The sequence below is a fragment of the Pseudopipra pipra genome, chromosome 3, assembly GCF_036250125.1.
Source record: "Pseudopipra pipra isolate bDixPip1 chromosome 3, bDixPip1.hap1, whole genome shotgun sequence".
Classification (NCBI taxonomy): Eukaryota; Metazoa; Chordata; class Aves; order Passeriformes; family Pipridae; genus Pseudopipra; species Pseudopipra pipra.
Genome location: NC_087551.1, coordinates 49,708,625 through 49,731,407, shown reverse-complemented (window position 1 = coordinate 49,731,407; position 22,783 = coordinate 49,708,625). Strand labels below are relative to the sequence as shown.

General features: G+C 38.0%; 1 protein-coding gene across 6 annotated transcripts in view; it reads right to left on the bottom strand.

Annotated features, from left to right (window-relative positions):
* STXBP5 (syntaxin binding protein 5) overlaps nucleotides 1-22,783 on the bottom strand; it is a 98,606-nt gene that overhangs the window by 75,341 nt on the left and 482 nt on the right. For all 6 annotated transcript variants that reach the window (XM_064649075.1, XM_064649076.1, XM_064649077.1 and 3 more), the window contains exon 2: nucleotides 20,981-21,078. In XM_064649075.1, the coding sequence (XP_064505145.1) occupies nucleotides 20,981-21,078 (98 nt within the window). The remainder of the gene's footprint in view (nucleotides 1-20,980; nucleotides 21,079-22,783) is intronic.

The window sequence follows — 22,783 nt, the reverse complement described above, 5'->3', positions numbered from 1 at the left end:
CCATGTTTAATAACCTTTTCCATTATGAAATTCCTCCTGACATGTAACCTGAACCTTCCCTGGTGCAGCTTGAGGCCATGTCCTCCTTTCCCGTCACTAGTTGCCTGGGAGAAGAGGCTGATCCCCACCTGGCTACAACCTCCTTTCAGGTGGTTGTAGAAAGTGATAAGGTCTCCCATGAGCCTCCTTTCCTCCAGCCTAAACAACCCCAGCTCCCTCAGCTGCTTTTCACAGGACTTGTGCTCCATTCTCTTCTCTGGATGCACTCCAGCCCCTCAAGGTCTTTCTTGCAGTGAGGGGCCCAGAACTGGACACAGTACTCAAGATGTGACCTCACCGGTTCTGAGTACACTGCTCTAGTCCTACTGGCCACACTATTTTTGATACAAGCCAGGATGCCATTGGCCTTCTTGGCTTCTGTTTAGACGGCTGTCAGATCACATCCCCAGGTCCTTTTCTGCTGAGCAGCTTTCCAGCCACTTTTCCCCAAGCACTGCATGGGGTTGTTGTGGCCAAAGTGTAGGACCTTGCCCCGGCCTTGTTGAACTCATACCATTGGCCTCAGTCCATCGATCCAGCCTGTTCAGATCCCTCTGCAGAGCCTTCCTGCCCTCCAGCAGATCAACACTCCTACCCAACTTAGTGTTATCCTCAAACTTACTGATGGTACACCCAATTCCCTCATCCAGATCATCAATAAAGATATTAAACAGAGCTGCCCCCAACACTAAGCCCCACTAGTGACCAGCCACCAACTGGATATGACACCATTCAACACCACTCTCTGGACCTGGCCAGCCAGCCAGTTTTTAACCCAGCAAAGAGTGCACCTGTCCAAGCCATGAGCAGTCAGTTTCTCCAGGAGAATGTGGTGGGAAACAGTGTCAAAGGCTTTACTTAAGTTCTTAAGTACTTAAGGCAAACAACATCCACGGCTTTTCCTTCATCCATTAGGTGGGGCACCTGATCACAAAAGGAGATCAGATTGATCAGGCAGAACCTGCCTTTCCTAAACCCATGCTGGCTGGTCCTGATCCCTTGGTTGTCCTGTATGTGCCATGTGATCACACTCAAGATTATCTGTTCCATAAACTTCCTGGACACCAGGGTCAGGCCAACAGGCCTTAGTTCCCAGAGCCTCCTTTCAGCCCATCCTGTGGATGGGTGTTACATTGGCCAACCTCCAGTCGACCTCTCTGGTTAGTCAGGACTGATGATAAATGATGGAGAGTGGCTTAGCAAGCTCTTCCAACAACTCTCTCAGTACCCTTGGATGAATCTCATTCAGTCCCATAGACTTATAAGTGCCTAAATGGCTCAGGAGGTCACTAACTACTTCCTCCTGTATTACTGAGGGTCTATTCTGCTTCCTTTCCATTTTCCAACAACAACAAATAGGAGTCAAAGCTCTTCTTAAACTTCAAAGTTGCTTAAATAAAAATGCACAGATACAGCATTTCCCAAACAGCTACAAAAAGTGTCAGCAAATTTTCTGTAGAGGCTGTATTTGGTAGAATTTTTCTCAGAGCTGCCAGTGAGAGGCAATCGTTCATTGGAACAAGACATAATTGAGAAGTACAAATGCAAACAGGATGAAAAAAGCCAAACCCTGTGATTTAAAATTAAACGAGAAAAAAAATTTGTTTTAATGATAAGTTTCTATATGCACAATTCACAGATGGTAAAGCGTGCTGTTAAATGAAGAGGTAAAAACATCAATTTAGACCAAACAACAAGAAACTAAAAGGGCTACAGGCTTTCCTTGATTTCACTTGCTTCGCTTTCTGATACAGATTCTATTACTTTAGTCTAAAGGCTGTATTTCAGCACTAACAGCGCAAAGAAGATGACTAATCCAGTATTTTTTTCTCGGTGGGACGGAAGAGAAGGAGAACAGTAGAACACAAGGGGAAGAGTAGGACACTGTTACAACGGTTTCTGTTACACTGTTTCTTCTGACTACAGGAGATGCAGTGAAATGGGCGAAATCCTAATTCGCTGAAGTTTTTCCAAAGACTACATACGCAAGAGTAAATCCAGAAAATAATTATGCATTTTTTTTAAGAACTCCATCAAAATTCAGAAGTAAAATCTTTGTATTCTGTTGCAGGCTTTAAAGTACTGCTCATCTGTCATCCATTTAATCCAGTTTAATTCTCATGTCAAATTTTAATGTGTTATTACTGATATCCTACCTCATCCATGCTTTTGGTAGCACCTACTATATCACAACATTAATAATTAGCCAGGCTTTTCCTCTTACATCCACAGCTTCTTGGCCAAGAATACTCCAAGGTATACTTGGAATAAGAATGATGTTTTTTCCCAGAGTCCAGATACTTTGTACAGACATTGCCAAGAGCAGCATTATCAAATGTAATGTTCTAGAACTAGATGCTAAGTGAATTTATATACTTATTTAACTTATGAAAGCATAAATAACCATAGATATTATCTAATAAAAGGACAATTAAACATCTTCAAAGAACATTGCCAATCCTTGTCCAATTCTTTATTGTCCATCAACACCAATTGACCTTTATCACTCAACTTGTGTATGAGGCTTAAATCTACCCTTCTGCTTCTCACGCCATTTTGCATTGTACCAATGATGGTGCTAAAATAACTTCCTCTTCTAAACATCCTTTTGAAGAAAGTTTCTTTCATCACTGGAAGTTTTATCAATACAGTGATGCAGGTATACCATGTGTTTACTTACACAGCTTTTTGAAGTAGTTACCAGCAAAGTCACTTGTCGAAGCACTAAGAGGGTCATAGATTAGAAGCACCAACATTTCCATGGTATAGACAAGGAGAAACTCAGACCCCAAATTAAGATGGTAGGTACAAGTTTAACTCTTCTGTCTATACCAACTTGATATTACAATCTGTCCCCAGACTCACAGAAGTCACAAGCTGTAAAATCTTCCAACTACCCAAAGTGATGTTCACAGGCAGTACTGCTGCTATTGCTTTTTAAGTATTTCAGCTAGCAGTGTCTAAATCCAAAAATACAAACGAAATGCAATAAATGGGTCATAAGAGAAAGTTTCCCTTGTCTGCTCAAAGGCAAAAGTAGAGACATCTTAAATATTCTTCATTCAAAATGACACTAAATAATTTTAAAATTAGCCTCAAGCATACGTAAGTGATCAATAGTTATCCTTTAATTGGTACTCTAAGTATTTTGTAACACGTTCTTTCTAAGACAAGTATTTTCCATTTTATTTTAAGACTCCTCAGGTTCCACTACAGCATAATGTTTAGGTTTGCATATCACCAAAGGACTGAGAAACTTACTATTTCACTACTGTCAAAGTAGTAGTGACAATTTTATAAGTTTGCTCAAAATTACCATCACAAATAAACTAAGGTACAATTCAAACAACTCAGTAGATGGCACTCTTCCACCAAAATCAAAAGAGGAAACTATGTCCTCACATAAACAATGGGTACCATGGAGCTGGAACTCTTATTTTAAATATGCAAACCCAGTGCCTGGTCATTAGAGTGTCTTATATTTTTTTGTGCTTTTCACAGAACATGGAAAAATATATGCCAAAACATTAAAAGAAATTACTGTTTTGTTGAAGTACCTGTAATTTTACTTAGCTATTTTGTCCAGAAATTTGTGCTATTACATATAGCTCCACTTCACACCACAAAAACAGCTGCATATCAGTGTTGCATGGAGTGGTATTTCTATGGCTTGTGTTTACCAGAAATCCAACTTGACATGGACTATTAAAAGGTTGACATCGTCCCCAGAAGTTGCTTATGCAACCTTAGTTCACATCTCCTTAAATGCATGATGGTAATTTATTCTTAAAAGCTAATGCAGTAGCTCAACATCAATTGTAAATGTTTTGCACTATTTAGCTTAAATTTTATCTAAAAATGTCAAAAAGATGAGTGGTCATTAACGAAACCTACATTGCCAGATTAAAAAAAAAACAAACAGCATTAAAACATGCTGTTCTTCAATATTATTAAAATGTAAACCCTGGCTTTAAAAATAACACTACCTATTACATCTTAACTCTTCTTTTAAAAGTTGTTGCAGGTGCCACCTTAGATACTGTAGTTTGCTATTTCTCATTGTACTAGAGGACTTCAGATGGGTCCTTTCTTTGGCCCTAAGAAACGCACTACTGCACAGTGTAAAGAGTTCCCATGAGAGTATAAACACAGAGCTTCTGTTTTGTACAAGCTGTGGATGTCAGAAGCAAAATACTTTTATTAGCACTGGGAAGGGAATAATTCAGTGTTACAAGATTTCCAAGCACACGCAGCCCAGTTTAATACTACAAGATGGAAAACAGATCATCAACAGAAAAGCACACAGTTCAAGTTAGTTCTCCTATACACCCTTCCTGCAGATAATACTTTGCTGTAAAATTCCTATTAAAATAGGAAGCTGATAAGAGGGGAGAAACCCAGATTAGGCCCATAACCCATCCAAAGCATTACCTCAACATCCTAAAACAAGAAACTGTATAAAATGTTGCATGCAATCACAGGAAGCATTTCCAAAGTTACATAACACAGGTAATAATACTACAAGATTGAATCATATGATAGCAGGTTTCACAGGCAAAATGTCTGTCTTTCCTCCAGATGAAAGTATCCAAAAGAATGGATATCCATATATTGCAACTCACTTCCCGTAACTGTTCCAGTTCCAAGGGAAGGGGAAACCCCATTCTTTTCATATGATGGCTAGAAGGAAGTGCCATATACAGCAAAATATTGCTCCAAGCCCCTCAAAGACACCTGTATTGCTTCAAGCCCCTCAAAGAGCTATACCTGTTTATAATGCTCAGCACTTCTAAGTTTTTTCCACAATCCTGTAGCTTAACGGAAATATCCAGCAATATTTCTGCATGAATAAGATAATCTTATGAAAAAATACAAGCACTGGAATTTAATAATTTGACATCTGATTTATTAGAAGCAAGGAAAGGGTCAAAGGGCTTGGTGGTTTAAAGAAACCTGAGTATTTGTGTGCACTTGCTGCATAGTGAAGGAAAGGCTACAGAAACAGTAAGGGTTTTCCTTTCCCCACACCACTTCCATCTCCTTCACTACCACTCTGCTCCCCAAATGCCAAGAGAAGACATTCACATTTCCACTGCTGTTCCTCTCACTTTTTTTAAAATGGTAAAGAGAAGGCAAGGTAAAGAGCAAGTCTATGCAAGATTTGCTTGAAGAAAAATACAGATTCCTCAGAAAATTACTACCTTCAAAATGACTGTTGTTAAATACAAAACAAAGTCTGAACTATTTTTTTGAAGCAATTTGGTTCCCACTGGAATTGTCAGCAACTTATGTACACAAGAACCACTTCAAGAAAGTGAAATGGCTGCTGCTTAGTTAAAAGATATTTGAAAACCTAACAATCATGCATATTCCAAAAAAGCAACATCTATCATCACCACGAGTCGCAGCACTACCTCCACAAAGAAAATTAAAACAAGACAAAAAAAAAATTTAAAAATCAAGCACTCACTGTTTGAGGTAGACTGCAACCACAGTCTAGACCTTTATGGAGGTTTTAATGTTGAATAGATGGGGTTTCCTACCTTCTCTAGGGAAGTTTTCAGCTGTGGAAAAGAGCACTTCAGAAATGCCATAGCATGAAAATATCCAGGAGCTCAGACAAAAGTCTGGAACAGGACTCTTCATCCAACCTCAAGATAGTTTCTAAGCAGCAAATCCAGATAATTAAAATTAATGTGGCATTGTAGCCTCATTAGTTCAGACCTTCTTTGAGCCAGGAGAACTTGCATTTATACAGTGTAAATCAGTTCTTAAAGTGTTTTGATTAAAATATTTGCTTTAATGTTTTGAGTGTCAGACAGCTTTTTCTATTCAGCAATAGAGAAAACTAAATTAGTTTTGGAAGTTCACTTCTGTAACACCTTCCATCAAAAATACAAGAGGAAAACAGATGTAATCATCAGCCAGCTACTATAACTCATTAGAATCTGTAACCTCTGGAATTTTATATATGCTCTGCATGATGAGGAGTAAAAACACATGAAGCTCAGATATAAGCTGGAATAGTAAGCATTTAAGTTAATATCTTTCAGACAAAAGTCACCTGTGATGTTCCTCTTAAACATTTACTAGGGAAAAACAAACAAAACAAACATGGGGGAAAAAACTATTATTTCCAAGATTTTGCTAGAAAACTTTGAAGAGAGTAACACCACCTTTACAAGGTACCATTTAAAGTTTATTTCTTCTTTCAAATGTTAGCATACCAGAACAGCAATCTTAAACAGGAACAAATAATCCCATTGTATATTTACAGTGGTCAATAGCTCTGTGTGAATTAAAAAAAAAAAAATTGAATAGTTAGACTACCTGATGGTAAAGAATTCCACCAGAACTAAATTCAAGTCACATACGCATTATGAGAAAAAGCTAAGCATATTTTTTCTTATAAAAAGGGAACCTTTTCTGGCCAGCTGCATGGAGATTCCCTTTAGTTCTTTGAAGCATTACAAGTCTGGACGCGTTTTGCCTGCAACGTACCCCAACTTCTTTTGCAACAAAGGACTATAAAACCTCCTGATTGATACATGGAGATTGTAGCCAGGTGGGGGTTGGTCTCTTCTCCCAGGTAACCAGCAGTAGGACAAGAGGGCACGGTCTTAAGCTGTGCCAGAGGAGGTTTAGGTGGGATATCAGGAAGAAATTTTTTACAGAGGGAGTAATCAGACATTGGAATGGGCTGCCCAGGGAGGTGGTGGATTTACCATCCCTGGAGGTTTTTAAGATGAGACTGGGTGTGCCACTTAGTGCCATGGCCTAGTAACCACGGTGGCGTTGGATCAAGGGTTGGACTTGATGATCTCAGAGGTCTTTTCCAACCTGGTTGATTTTATGACTCTAAAGCATTGCAACCTGAACTCTGATTATTACTCATTTTTCCCCCTAATGCGCAGGTTCCCAACAGCTGAAAGCTGTTGTTCTAGGAACAGCTGAAAGAACTAGGATATCGAAACAAGAATCACCTACAGTTTCCCACACGCATTCAGTCTGACTCTTTAAAATTTGTGAGTCTGACAGCCTTCAAATTCACCATGAGGTAACAAAACTGCAGAGTCAGGAGAAAAATATTTCAACAGAAACAAGCCTCACCTCTCCTCACAAACCACACATATACCCAAACTCGATCCTCTTGAAGCAAAGAAGAAAGAGGAAACAGTTAAATCATTCACCCCAGATCATCAGAGACCCAGGACAGATACATTCTTGGAAACTATTCACAGACAAGGGCTATAATTTACACTACTAGTAGCAGCACTATAGCAGTACTATAAAGCATAGCTGAAAAACTGTAAAGTAATACTTTTTAAGAATTATTTTCTGAGAAAAAGAAACCAGCCATACAGACACTGAGAACTGCATATGTTTAAGATAAATACAGATGAGATTTCAAAAGACAAGCAGAAATTATTTCTATTAACCAATGATTTTCAATAAATCAAAACAGCAACTATAAAAGAAACAGTATCTTCATAAAATCTCCTCAAATAAAAGTGAAAAAAGGGACATTAACTAGTGCCTTTTTGCTAAAATCCAGGATGAAGTCTATTTTATTAAAAACTGCCACGATAGACCAATACATGTATTTGTCAAACATAAGCAAAAATAGTACATTGGATGGCATCAGTAAGTAGCCTTATACAGAAAAAAGACAACCAGAGAAGTAACATACCAAATTAAGTACAGTTGTATAATTTACAGTTACTGTCTGTACTGTAGCAAACAATGAAAGGTAGAGAATCTTCTGTATGCTGAAACTTTTAGGGTTCTATTTTTGTAGAACAACCTATGTGGACAATATTTTCAAACTATGTTTTAAAATATTTTACCTATATTGTAACCAAAATCTACTAAATTTGACAAATAAATTTCAGAAATATTTTGCAAGAACAGTCTCTTTGTATGAGCTTTTCTACGGTAGGTGAGATTATACTCCAAAAAACACCAATTCAAATGCTTAAGACTGCAACAGCAAACATTAGTAGCATCTTCTTTGTCAAATTGGTTACAATTACTCTAGTAGCACACTATGACATCTGAAGAATAGTACAGAGTAGTATTTCTCCTTTAACTTACTCAAGGCCATTGTTTTCTGAACTTGCCCAGCACTCCGTTCTAATTACAACAGTAACCTCCATTGCAGAAAAGAAAAACTGAAGGCAGAGAACATCACCAGATTACAGTGTGATTACCACACTCCAGTTTGCACAGCAGCTGCCTTGACATTAAACTCACCACTACACCACTTCAGCAGCCTTGGAAATTCATGTTTTACCATACCAGAAATATATTTCCATCAACTGTTTGTTCAGGCATCTCAAGTTTTGCTTAAGGAGCAAAGATGTTTCCTTGCTAACAAACCAGAAAAGCTAAGAAATTTTTGTGTCTATAAAAAGTATTCCCATGTGAAATACTGAGTTTAAATGAAGTCTGTGCAACCACATTGTTAAGCAACTTCTAAGGAATTCTTTCCTCTGACAGGAGTCTGTCAGACCATTGAAAAGGAGCCACCATACTGATTCAAGTCAGAGGTTCATGCAGCCTAGCAGTGTCTCCTACAACAGCAGTTAATGTTAACATTCAAATATATTAACATTCAAGTATTGATCACTTAGCTCTCCAAATACAGCTATGCACCAGCCTTGATGTCTACATACCTGCAGATCTGTAGGAGTTAAGTTTCTCTCTGTATAATCATATTTGCAAACTGCTCTAACGGAGGACTTTATGGCTTTTAGAACTAATACTACACCGAATGTGCTATAGATAACTGAAACTTCTCTTTTAATGCAGGAAAGCTATCTGTTATTCATAGAAAACTACAGGAAGTAAAAGAGGGTGAAAAAACATCATCAAAAAAATTAGAGTGGAAATGACAGCATGCACTGGTCTTATAAACAACATGACTATCAAAGTACTGGAACGACTTCTGGTTATGATATGTTAAAATATAAAAATGCAGTTTCTAAATATTTTGTAACCAAACGTCACTGTTAGCAGCATCTAATGTGCTGCTTCTCTCATTGGGAATTGTCAGCAGAAAGAACAGATCATCAAAAGTCAATAAAGTTTAGTCAGAAAATACCACATCCTCTCTATTTTTTTTTTTTAACCAGAATGCATTGGTTTGATCTGGAAATTATTAGCAGAGTATTCATATTAAAAAAAAAATTCTTTTATACTGCCAGACTTCAAAAGTAGTTTTTGTCCTTTGCTACTCCAGTAAGAAAAGAAACAATATTATAAAAGTTCACGCCTGCTGCCTCTCCTGTAAAACACTTATAAATCCCATTTTATCTTTTTTTTACTAACCCTTTGACTATTAACATAATTAGGACTATAGTCAAAATGCTTCCACAGGAAATGTCTTTAAGAAAACAAGTACCATCACATCTAAGTAGCCACATAAACTGTGGATAATTGAAAAAAATTTGGACCTGTGCCTTAATTTAGTTTTTTTTAAACTGAAAAATAGAGAAATAAGTACAAAATATGTGTAAGAAAACAGTAGTATTCTTTGTGAGTGACTGCTACTTGAATACTATTTCCTTTGACCAACAGCCCTTATGAAAACATGGAGACATTACTAAAAAGACTGTACTTTTAAGAGCTAGGCCACTCTTTTTCCAGGTTAGTAACAGGATTTCTTTTTAAAATGTTATGTTACTCATTTAATTATTTTAAAGAATGAGAGGATATTCACCGTGCCAGCAAGTTTATTGTTGGTTTTGGTTGTGTTTTCAGTTTTTTTGGGTTTATTGTTTTTTGGAGAGGGTTTTGTGAGTTTCCTTTTTATCTGATATTTAAGGGTGGCTGTGAAGCTAATCTCACTGCATCAGTTTACTACACAGGTTTGGAACATGTATAAAAGGGAATGCTAGGTGAGTTATCGCTCTGCAGCCCATTTTGCATATTAATAAGCATCACTAAAGCTTAGTAACTGTACTTCTAATATCAACACTACAAAGTTCAGTTAAGAATGTTTTTCAACTGTGAAGATGAACATCTGCTCTGTTTAACAAGGTAGTATGACTGGAAAGAGCATATGCTAAAAAAAAACAGGCATGCTAATCCTATCAATTCAACATTAAGTGATCACAAAAAATTAGCATTCTATATTTTTCCCTAATGAGCAAGTAGAAAAACGCAAATCGCTTTTGTCCATCTGCTGCTGCTGACTACAAATCAGTGTTACTAGATGGGAAAGAGGAAGAGTCTTCAGTAGAAACTGCTATCAAAAACACTGGACACCAGCTGGATTACCTCTTCAGTTGTCTACTCCTGAAGTGTCAAATTTATCATGTTCATGTGAACCAAAAATCTAATAATATTAATTGAACACATACAGAGTACAAGTCTGGCAGGAGCTTCAAGAGGCTACACAATACAATCCCCTGCTTGAAACAGCAGGAATCACACAAAATAAAACAGCTCACTTAGAAGTACAGAGGTCTTGCTTCCTTTGGATCTGTATCTGTTTTTTAGTTCCCTAGGTTACAAAGTTCCAAAGTTAAACTCCTGTGAAGAGTTTCAAAAGAATATAGAAGCCGGAGAAGACAATTAATTCTTAAAGAATCCACGGGAAATACCTCATAAAAGGGTGAGTTTGATCTATAGCCTTCTTGGTGGAGAACCTAACTTCCTTTCTCCACCAGCATTGCTTGTAAGAGCACTCTGTGTGCTGAGTGGGCCAGGCTAAAACCTAATGTGAACAGGGAAGCAATGGCCACTGCAATAATATTATCTCAATCTTAGAAGGAAATTAAGCTTCAGGTTTCCCAACAGAAACTAGGTTTTGTTACTACTTTATTAAAGTGTTTATGAAACAAAATACCATGATATTCAGCAAAATGTGTAAATAAAGTAGCCTCTAGTTATTTCTATCGATCTATAAACTTCTCTCTGTACAACAGCGATCAAGTAATTGATTTTGTAAACTGCAACACTTCAGACTGCCCTTTTTCAAGTATTACATTATCAGTATCATTGTTACTATAAAAACTTTTGGTTTCATGTTAACAAAGCCATCTGGATAAAATCCTGAGTAATGTGCTCTAGGGGGCCCTGTTTGAGCAGGGAGGTTGCACTAGATGACCTCCAGTGGTTGCTTCCAACCTTATCCATTGTGTGATTCTGTGAACCTAGCATTTCTCAAAGTATTTCATCTTGCACTTTGTTTTCTATACTAGCAGACACACATTTCAAGCTTCACCTACTTCCAGTACTCTTGGCCCTCAGAATTCAAAGCAAATGAAAAAATCTCAAAAATCTCTCAAGTAAGAAGCTGTAAGATTAGAACTATTGTGGACAAAAGACTAGGGAGGACCTACTCCAGAACTTTAATAAAAAAATCTTACTAATGCAGTACTAAAATCAATCTTAATTCAGCAATTGATATAGCTGCCTCAATATAAGCACTATCAATTACTAGATTTCTTTTAAGCAAAGCTTAAGGATTCAAAATAGACTAAATCTTTGCAAGAATTAAGTTAGAACAAGCAGTACACAGACCAAGGCTATCATCGAGTTGTACAGATCTCACACACAAAAGCAGTTTTAGAATCTCTTACTAAGAAGAGATTTTAAGTGTAAGACAAAATGGTTCTCATTTTTGTCATAAAGTCTTAAAGCAAACATCAGTGTGTCAGAACAAACTAAATGACAGCCACAGAAAAAAGTAATTTCATGAAAGTACTGTAAAAATCAAGAGAAAACAGGATTCAGTAAGAGTCCCCACAGGCTGAGAGAGGCTACACATTTTAGAAATTTACTAAATAAGGAATTACACCACTCTACCAGTCCTCTCTATTGAAATATTTCAGTTTTAGCTGTTTCCAAAACCTTCATTATTTTAAACTGTGCCTAAATTCAGTGATACAAATATCACTGACAGATTTAAATTATGTCACTAGACCTTCACCTGTATTTGCACTGGAAGTCAACAGTAGTAGTAACTTTGATAAACATGTAAGCTGTACAATTATCAAGTGCCTGTGATGGAAGCGTTGACATGAAAAAGGTCACTAAGGTATCACCAGTTGAATACTAAGAGGCTACACTAGACTAGCATTGGAGTACCAATTACAACACCACAACTGAAACTTATGGTTCAGCAAAATAAGGTAACTTCAAAAGCTGCTGACAGACAGCACACTGGCAGCAGGTAAGCAAGGCGCTTTCATATGCGGTTTTGCCTCACAAGTACCACAAACTTATTCCTCCCACTGGCAAATAAATAAATCACTATCTGTCAAAGAATTAGATCTCTGGAAAAGCAGTGTCTTGTCTACTCAAGAAGATGTACTTTTCAGAATTAAAAATCTGCATTTTTCAAAAAAATTATAAAGACCAGTTTGATAGTACGCTCCAAGATGAGCCACATTGAGAACATCAAGAGGAAAAGAGAAGACACAAGAGATTAAAGATAAAGACTCACCATAGTATTAACGCTCTCAAAACTATGAAGAACTCTATTTTTCAAAATGTGAAACCATTACCAGTTAGCTAAGATCAAGGACAAAGTGAACTGTTCCCAAAATTGATGTCCAGCAGTTACATTTAACTTCATATTGAATGTAATAATGTACAAGTTTTACTCTGTTTTTCACTGAGCTTCTACACAGATAAGCCTACCAAAAAAAAAAAAAATGTGCTATGGGACTCTGATAAATAATGCATTTTATGTTTTAATGTTCCATTAAACTAAGAAACAAAAAAGAGTTCTAGAAGAGCAATAGGAAACAAAAAAACAATTGAGAGCACTTCGAGTCACCTTAAAGTTACTTTGTAAGAACACTTATCTTTGCCTTGAGAAACCTTTGTACAACAAAGAGACCTTTACACCTAGAAGTCTAATGCAGTTACAAAGTTTCTGTCAAACAAAGTTTCATTAGGAAGGGTTTGCAACCTTGATTTGTGCTTTCAATCTTTCTTTATCACATCTCAAATCTTAAGCTGCTTCTACTTTTCCAGACATAACCTCACTAAAACTGCTCATATCATCTCCTGCAGCAATAACGCTACCTCAGTTCTAAAAGCCCTTCCACAGTGACCAAGAAAGAATAAATCCTTTAAAATGTTGAATTAAAATCCTGGTGAGTTTAGCAGTGTACCACAAGTAAGCTTAAGCTGGGTCCCAGTCAGCCAACTTCCTATTACAGTTTATCCTAACATCATCAGATCACACTATCCATACCACCTCAGTGTTTCACAAATAGCTACAATGTACAAGGAAACAGACTATGCCAGTGCTACAGTAACCTGCAGCCCTGCAAACTTCGCCTGCCTTCCAAAGATTTCCTTCACCGGGCTCACCATGACCCAGCAAGTTTGAAGCTGCAAGGCTTTAGCCATTAAGCCTCTGCTCTGTCGGTAAAATACCTAGAGGGAAGTTTTCATTGTAAAGTTCATTTTTGTAAATTACAGTACGAGTTTCAATACAGTTATACTTTAGGTACTTTTGAACAAAAGGAATTACTACTAAAAGCTGCTTTAGTAGAACTAAAGTATAGGCAATAATTCTTCAAATCAAAGACCTGCTACAATACAGACTTCCCCACAGCCACAGTTGCTCTGAGGTGCATCTGTTCCACCATGACCCTATCCCTGGGTCACAATGCCTTCAGAGATACACCTGCTCCAGCATGGCCTTACCCAAAGTCCCTTCAGAAATCAACCTGCTCGAACATGGCTTTACTCATGGTTGCAGTCCCTCCAGAGGAATACCTGCTCTGTTTTGGCCTTATCCATGGCCACACACTTAGAGGTGTTCCACCATGACCTCATGGGCACAGCCACTGACGCTTCAAGTTCCATCCGCTGCAGCACAGACTTATCCTTGGGCCTCAATCCCTTCAGAGGTATTCCCGCTGCTGCACTGACACAGCCACAGCCACAGACACTTCAAGATGTACCTGCTCTGGCATGGGGTTATTCACAGACACTTCAAGATTTAGTTGCTCCCACATGGTCTCATCCACAGGTCACAGTCCCTTTGAGTTCGCACTGGAGTTGCAGCCAGTCCAGTCCGTCAGCACAGACACCTCAGAGAGTTCCTGGCCATCCGCCAGCCCAGGCGCATCACTGCTGCTGTTATCAGAATGTACCCAGGCACAGCACAGTAAGGTGATAAGCAGCACAGCATGCAGAGAAAGCAAAAACCAGCCACTAACAAGCACTAGACTAATATACTGTCAGGCAAGCAAGGCTCATTACAAGCACCTGCCAATTAATAGCTAATCAGCAATTACAGCTATAAATTCAATCTGGCAAATTCCAGTCAAACCTGTTGTTATCTCAAACCCTTTTATCTGCACATTGGGTGCCCTAAAGGACTGCTGTGATTTAACCCCAGCCATCAACTGGGCCCCACACAGCCCCTCACTCACTCCCCCATTGTGATGGGGGAGAAAATCAGAAAAGAGAGACAATTCACGGTTTAAGATAAAGACAGTTCAATAAGTACAGCAAAGGCCATGCACAAAAGCAAGGCAAACCAAGAAATTCATTCACTGCTTCCCATGGGCAGGCAGGAGCCACCTCCAGGAAAGCAGGGATTCATCATCCATAGCAATAACTTGGGAAGGCAAATGCCATCATTCCAAACAACCTAACTTTCCTCCTTTTTCTCCCAGCTTTATATGCTGAGCATGACACCATATGGTATAGAGTATCCCTTGGGTCAGCTGTCCTGGGCTGTGTCCTGTCCCAACTCCCTCTGCATCTCCAGCCTGCTCACTGTGGGGGTGGAGTGAGAGACAGAAAAGGCCTTGACTGTGTAAGCCCTGCTCAGCAATAAGGAAAACATTGCTGTACTATCAAGACTGTTTTGAGCACAAATAGAAAACACAGCTCCATACCAGCTACTGTGAAGAAAACTAATTCTACTCCAGCCAAAACCAGCACACCGAGTCTCTCAATAAGTAAAACCACAGATCTAAAAAGTACACCATCCTATTTGTTATGGAGAATTCAGTCCAAGCTTTTTCTGTGTAGGACTAAGTTGTTATAATTCCATACATTTTTAAGACATACATGTCTCATCATGCTATTTTGTCCATATTTCACTTCAGAATACCCAAAGGTAGCTATTTTCTTCATTTAGAAAATGGGGATTTTTCATTGAAAGAAAGATATAAGAGAACTAATGATAGCCACATGAATTATGTGCTGGAAGATATGACAAGAAAAGCAGTAATCGTAAAAGAAACGGAAATGTGACAAGATTGACGTATACTTTAAGCTAAGTACTTTTCCTGTTTAAACTACTCTACGTGAATTGGGTGGCAAGGTAGCCAATAAATATTTTCTTATTAATAAATAATCACAGAGTCTGTCCAGCATAACATTACTGCAATATTTTTATTAGCTTTACCAAAGTACTCTTCCCAAAACAGGAAAACTTGTTCAAAGTCCAGAACACTACTTACAAAGGTTGAGAGCATTTTCTTCAGTGTACGAATGACAAAAGACCCTGACAATCCACAAAAGAGTAGTTCAGTTCAACTTGGGCATACTCATAGAAAGGAAAGAATTACAGAATAATTTAGGTCAGAAAGGATCACCCACATTCATCTGGTCCAGTGTCCCAATTGAAGCTGTGTCAACTTCAGTTTGAAAAACTGAAATCTTTGCTCTGCATACTGTAAACAACTCCAGCCACTGTCCTACTGCCAGTGTAGAGCTACTACAGAGAAAGAGCAGGTGTAGAACTACTTCAATAAAAAAATACCTGCAAAACAAAAAACCCAATATGCAATATTTGAAGTTCATGCTTCCATGAGAATGAAAAAAATCAGTCAGACTGCCTTACATAGTCTGAATAATCCAGAGGAAAAGTACATTTAATGGATATAACCACACCGCAAGTTTGAAACGGTATTTTGTTAGGGCTCCAGAGAATTCAGAAACTGACTGCGTGGACCCTCACACTCAGGTTACTTTGATAAAAAAAAGTAAGTTGTGAGTTCTCACAAAGGGCAGAGAATGGAAATCACAGAAAGCAAGCTTTATACACCTCAAATACATAAAAACTTCAGCCTTTTTCTTACATAAAAGTCTGTGGAGAAAGTAACAGCTACTGACACTCAGAATGACTGGAATCTTCAGATATTTAATGACAGAATGACAAACAATCTAATTTTTTTCCTTCCTGTGAACTTGGTTTCCAAGAGAAAGAAAAAGCTAAATTAAATAACCTATTCTACTGGGAATAAAGAGTCTGAGGCACAATTTGGTCTGTGTGAAAGGTACAACAGTTATTCTAGAGGTTTCTCAAGAATTTCTAGTGGCAATGGTCTTCCTTTTAAGAATTCCTTCTATCAAGAGATAGGCTGAGCTTCAAGCTGTAAATGTGTATTTTTAAGTCATGAAGCATCAATAAAGATATTGTATTCATGTTGGCAGACAATCACAATACATCTCATTTGATATATTGTTCTAGTTTTCCTACTGAGAAATTAAAGTGCAGAAAAATGAAGAAACTTGTTTAATATGGAGCAGTTAAATTGCAGAGGGCATGAGAATTACTTCAATTTCCTCTGCTTCAGCTTCACAGTTTATTCTACCTTATAAAAGCGAACAAAAAAGCTCAGCTGACTATTAAATTAATAATTGTACAGGGCCCTGGACGTAAAGTTCTGAGGAAACATCATCCTAAAGACAAAAAAAAGTCCTGAAAAAGCCCATTTCATCTTTCTTAAGCCTTTTTAGAGTTTATATGCCACCCCGCTCAGATCACATTAGACTTCTAGGGGGACTGTTAAGTAGAAGAAAGACAGCAATGGACAGCATGGAAGCAGGGCTATTACCTATGACACTGAACATTGTCTGGATGTCATGGGGTGAAGTCTAGCCAATGACATCAAGTTAAACCATGAGAAGATATACTAAGCTAACTCATTAAAAGGCTTTATATCTGCTGAGAAAACAAAGCAAAGCCAATTATGCACATGGAAAAGAAGCAAAGCATAGATGAACTTTTAACTACTTGATATCTCACAAGTTGCAACAGCAGATCAAAAGGCAAAAGCCATCCTGGTAACAGCAGCTAAATCCCTTCAAGTATGGAGAAAGCCAAAGATATTGACCTGCAATGACAAATGAGGCCACTAGCAGCTTACACTGACCATAGCAGGTTGAAATCAATAGAAAGCACAACTGCTTCCTGTGGGGATCATATCCACAAAAATCCAGCACTGTGAAGAAGGGGGGAGCCCGAGGCAGAAGTGCCACACTAGAGGCAGGCTAAAGCCAAGACTCAAACACCTCGAGCATCTGGAACAAGTGTCCTCCAATCAGCATCACGTACCACATACTCAGAGGAACAACTGGATCGGCATATCCAGGTGAGTGCAACTGTTTGTGACAAATCATTTGAGATTTTATGTCACTCAGCACTGTGCATCTGCCCTTCTGCCTACCTCATCACTCCATTTCCCCTGCAACAGTGAAAACAGAATCAAACAACTATTTTCAACAGATCCTTATGTCAGGGAGATGGTCACATCAGCTGGCTGTCCAAGGTTTGTATTCTACTAAGCTACTCACTGCAACTTTTCCTCATACACAGTAAAGGAACCAAGCTGTTCTTCAGAGCTGAAAACAGACCACAGCCTTTGCTGGTAATTGCTCAAAGTATTCCTTTCTACGGAGGGAAAAAATACTTCTCCATTTAAGGTTAATACCTGAGTAACACCAGTCTGCCTCAAACACTTACTTTTTAGTCTTTTAGCTAAAGAGCTAGAAATATTCCTAAGTAACTCTGGAAGTAGAATCAAGATTTTTAAAAGGAATACAAGGAATATACTGCTGAAGTTAAGGTAGCGAATAATCTCAAACCACCTTTGATGACTCTTTAAGTTTTACACTAAAAGCAATCTTCTCCTAGTATTTTTATGGACTTCTATTCCTCTTAAAACTGCAAGATCTTGAACCAATTGCTGCTTATAGGCATGGAATTGCAGTCATACCTCTGGCACACTAAGTTACCAACTACACAACACTCCCATCCAATTTTAACCCATCGAGCCTAGAGGCAAAGAATATTAACAGAGTAGTAATTCTACTTCAGTTCAACTAGGGAAACATGACATCTATAGTTTAGCTATTTTCATTTTTACAATTATTTTGTGGATTCAGTGAACTCAATATAGCGTTGATGTTATTTAGTATATTTATCTATTAGAGATAAAGACAAAGTCAGTGAACTGATAGTATATTTGCATCCACAGATTTTGTGTTTTCAGAAAAAGCTTTAGTTCTATTTTTACACATCACTATAACAGTACTAGAGACAACATTTAGTATTTGTGTATTAGAAGTCTCTCTGTTCTTTCACTAGTGGTTACAGTCCTCATAAAGAAGAATGAGACAAGCGTGGCTAAGAAAATTCCACCTGTTCCAATTGATACTGGTTCTGAATTTAAAATACCCAGATCGAAGTCTGATCAAATACAGATAACCTCTGTAAAGACATTATTTAGCTGATAAATACCTGAAGTCAAATCAGGACTTTAACATTAATTTCCTCATATGAAATTTCAAACAGGTTCTCATTCCTTGATTCAAGAATATTTTATCTTTAATACCCTTTCTAGAAAAAGACTTGTTTCCCAATTCCTCAGATCACTTACTTACAATAGAAAAGCAGTGAAAGCTTGAAAAGATTCACCTATACTTGAAGACACAAGGAAAACACTAATACCCAGCTCCCATTTGCTGGTAGGCAATGAAAGAAGCATTATCATTCCTTTACTTCTGTACTCTCACAGCATGAAAACAGAAGAAAATTAAGATCCCACTTTTGGATTTATTTCTCAATGAATATCACTTTACTGACACTCAGTCTTTCTAGTCCATACCTCATTTCAATTAAAAACACTCTTGCAGCTTTAAAGAGTAAGTGGCTCCCACTTTAATGAACCCTTGCACATAATTTATTATTCATAAAAACCTTAGCAGGCAAATCATTCTGAGGGTCAACAAGCACTTTTTGGCTCTGTTTTTATCTCTTAGCAATAGAATGAAATAAGCACTTCTTGCAAGCTTTACTCTTTCTCAATGAGTGCATTTCAAACTGGTTTCATTAGGCAGAAAGTGAGGGGCTGGTTTTACACTGGGAATACGTATTGGGAATCTAATTCTATTCCTTCTGCCTGCACTCCTCCATCGACAAGAGGAAGTAATCACAGGAGATGCAACTTTTGCAGTGTTGTCTGTTTACAGCTTACATTGAGGGCTTTTAAGCAGTTCTTCCAAGAATCAAGAACTGCATCAAAGTACTGAGAAGCATATTCCTCATCAAGTTAGGGGAGCACTAACCTCTCAGCCTCTGCATGCAACCTCTTCCCTATCTTTAGAAAATACATTTTCTGCAGTTTTCTCACAGTAACTGTTTCTTCCCCAACAATTTTCCAATTGCTCTCTCGATTATTTAGAAAGTAATTCACACTCCAAGAATTCAAAGGTGTGTGTAGTCACATAAAAGCATCCATAAACAGGTTTTGTTGAGTCATCATTATCCAAACTGCAACATTATGTTGCCCAAAATAATAGGCAAGCTCTAAATAGGTGCATTTTCATCTCTCCTTTTCTTCCAATCCAAATCCTTACTTTTATGTCTCTTGCTTTCTTATTTATTGCTTTCTCACTTTTTATTATTATTATTATTATTATTATTATTATTATTAACAACATCACCTACACTAACTGTACTCTTTATTTACACCAACTTTATGACCTTTTCAAAACAATAGTTTATGGAGTTAAGAGTAGTTTCAAATACAGCATTAAGAACACTGCATTGTCATCACTGTTCATCATGCTTTGAATTAAGAAACCTTGGGAGTTCATAATACAAATCTAGTTTTTCAGTTCTAGTTTTTCAACTTTTAAGTCAATCCTCTTAAAGCAATTAACCTTACAGACAGTAAGTTAGTACAGTAGTGATGTTCCAGAAAGAAACAAAAAAGGTGTACTTGTAGACTAATATAAGTAGCAAAGGAAAATATTATATTTACCTACAGTTAAAAGAAGATTAAATCAATTTTTCTAGCAAGATGGCCTAAGCCTTCCCCATAGTGTTTAGAGTTCAGCCAATTTTAGGACAACAAAGAATTCAATTAATTATCTTATGCTGAAAAGCAAAGGTTTGGGCAATAGCAGCATGGATTAAAGAATCTACAGGACATCATCTTTTAAAAATAAAAGTTAAAACACATATGTTGTTACATGGCTTGGATAGTACCATATGGCTCTGGTACCATATGGCTATGAACATATGGGTAGTTCACTTTTTAGTGAACAAAAGGAAGCAGGGTTACTGGTGCCCTTATTTCAAAAATTCATTTTGCTTATCTCAGTCACTAGGAAACTATTAGCAAGATATAATTCCTGTACCCTTTACTGTTACCACTTGAAACCATCATCTGGCTACTCAGAATTAGTAGCAGGTAACTACAGCATTACAAAGCTTATCTCAGGAACAAGCCCAGCAAAAGTAAGCCCACCACCCAAAAAAAAACAACCAAAAAAACCCTCAAAAACCCACTCTTAGCAAGCAGCACAGAATGTTTCAATCCCAAAGGACAGAGCAGAACAAAATAGAGCTCAGCCTACGTCTCTCTTTAGATTTGCAGTCAGCTGCTGTAAACTGTCAGCACACTAGTAATCCTCTACAAAATGTATATATTAACTTGAGATAATGGGGACTGATCAGCCATGCCTCACATCATGAACACAACTTGAACTGACACAAAAAGCAACCGTAACAGCCAAGCCACCCACAAACAGAAAACAGAGCTTGCTTTTTTTCTCCCCTCCTGCATACCTGGTTCCCACCAGACTTCTGAAGGGTTCCAGCAGCTGAATCAAAACATCACTTGTGTAAAGTGCACTAATTCCACTTCAGAATACAAAAGGATACAGCCTTAGTGCTCCACTCTGAGTCCCGATGGCCAGTATTTTCTGAACCGGATCAAATGCCAAGGCTGAAGGTTGATAGGGGAAACCATGGCGTACAGTCTAACAAGTCAGAGGATCGCAGTAATGATGTGTCAAGCAGGATACCAAAAATAAACAGAATCAATACTGTATGTTAGAAAACAGGATTCAGCGTTTATCACAATTTAAAAAAGGAACTACAAAGCATTTAAATGACAGACTGAGAAAATCAGCTGTCTTACATGAACCAATTATAACGATGTTTTCCAGTCATAATTACTCATTCATCCTTGAGCACCAAGTGATATTCAGACTTACTGAAACTTAATTTGAATCCTACATTTCTACTGTACAAAGATTGTATCAACTCAGCATTTTATTTTTTCGTCTACTTCATTCCCTGAGTAATCTTATTTTTAGCTCTAACAAAGACACTAAACTATCAAAATGTGAGATATGCCTAGCAAGTTTGGCAACAAAGCTAGACTTGCCATCAGAGCTATTACAAATTACTAAAGACTTGCTTTTCTCAGAATCACTTCAATTTCAATCCAATGGGCTCCACATGACAGTGCAACCTCTCTCAGCAGGGAAAAAAGAAAACAACCTGAGCTTGACAGAACCAAACTCTCACTCTGTACTTTCCCCAAAGAGAACAGCCAGCCCCAGAATTAACAAAACCAAAAAATACCCCACCTCGACAATGGGATTCTCTCTTAATATGAAGCTATTGGCACTTCTAGCTTTTTGGTCAGCCAAGACTAATTTGGTAATTGACCAAGCAATAACTCCATTATGCTTCTCAGGCTGCAGTTCATCAGAATTGAGAACATAATAAAAGTGTCACCTACTCTCATTTTTGCTATAAACACACACACAGTATAAGCCATACAAATGCTAGCTTTTCTGTTTCAAAACCTTTAGTTTAAAGCAGGGGTATTCCAGGATCTCATAAACACAAAGCAAACTTCTGATATACTCCTTCTACTTAACTGAAGTTGCAGGCATACCCCACAACTCTCTGTATTTCACAAGCAAATAAGATCTAACTGACAACAGCTCTGCTCTCTTCCCTATCCTTTGTGACCACCTTGCAAAAGCAGCAGAAATGTCTGCAATACTAGAAAAAACAAGTAGGAGAATCCATGAACAAGCTCATCCATGTCAAGCTAGGCCATGGGTGCATTGCAAAGATAAAAATGGGCATTGATATTCAAATCAGCTTTTATTCCTCTTGGTACAGCTCGTGGTTAATTCGCTGCATCATTTTCTGAAATGTGCAGACACAAATCGCAGTTAGTGTATCACACGCAAGTAAATAAATAAACAGGAACTTTGTCTCTAGAGAAGATTTGCAATAGCATCATCAGCAACTCGGCAACACACTGCAGTGAAACCACCACAAACGACGACAGCCTTTTTCAGGCGTAAAGAAACAGGAAAAATGCATTTCCAAATAACGCAGAGCAACAGATCCCCTGTCCTTCGGGCCCATTAGCAGAGGTTTCTACTCAAATGCCGCGATAATCACATCTGCGCTACAGCTAGGTATCACTCCTTTCCCCATCCATCCAACTCTTTCTACGAAGCCTTCATGAACATGGTCAGTATTACTAGAAGACGACAAACCCTGAGACTCTCCAAGAAAGATGACTAGAGAAATCCAGCAAGACCTGTACAGCTACACCCGCCGCTTTCTTCCCTTCTTCACCCCCCGAAATACAGAAATCCAACAAGTAAACAGGAGCAGCGGGCAGGCTCGGCAGGGTCGGCACGGAGGAGCAAA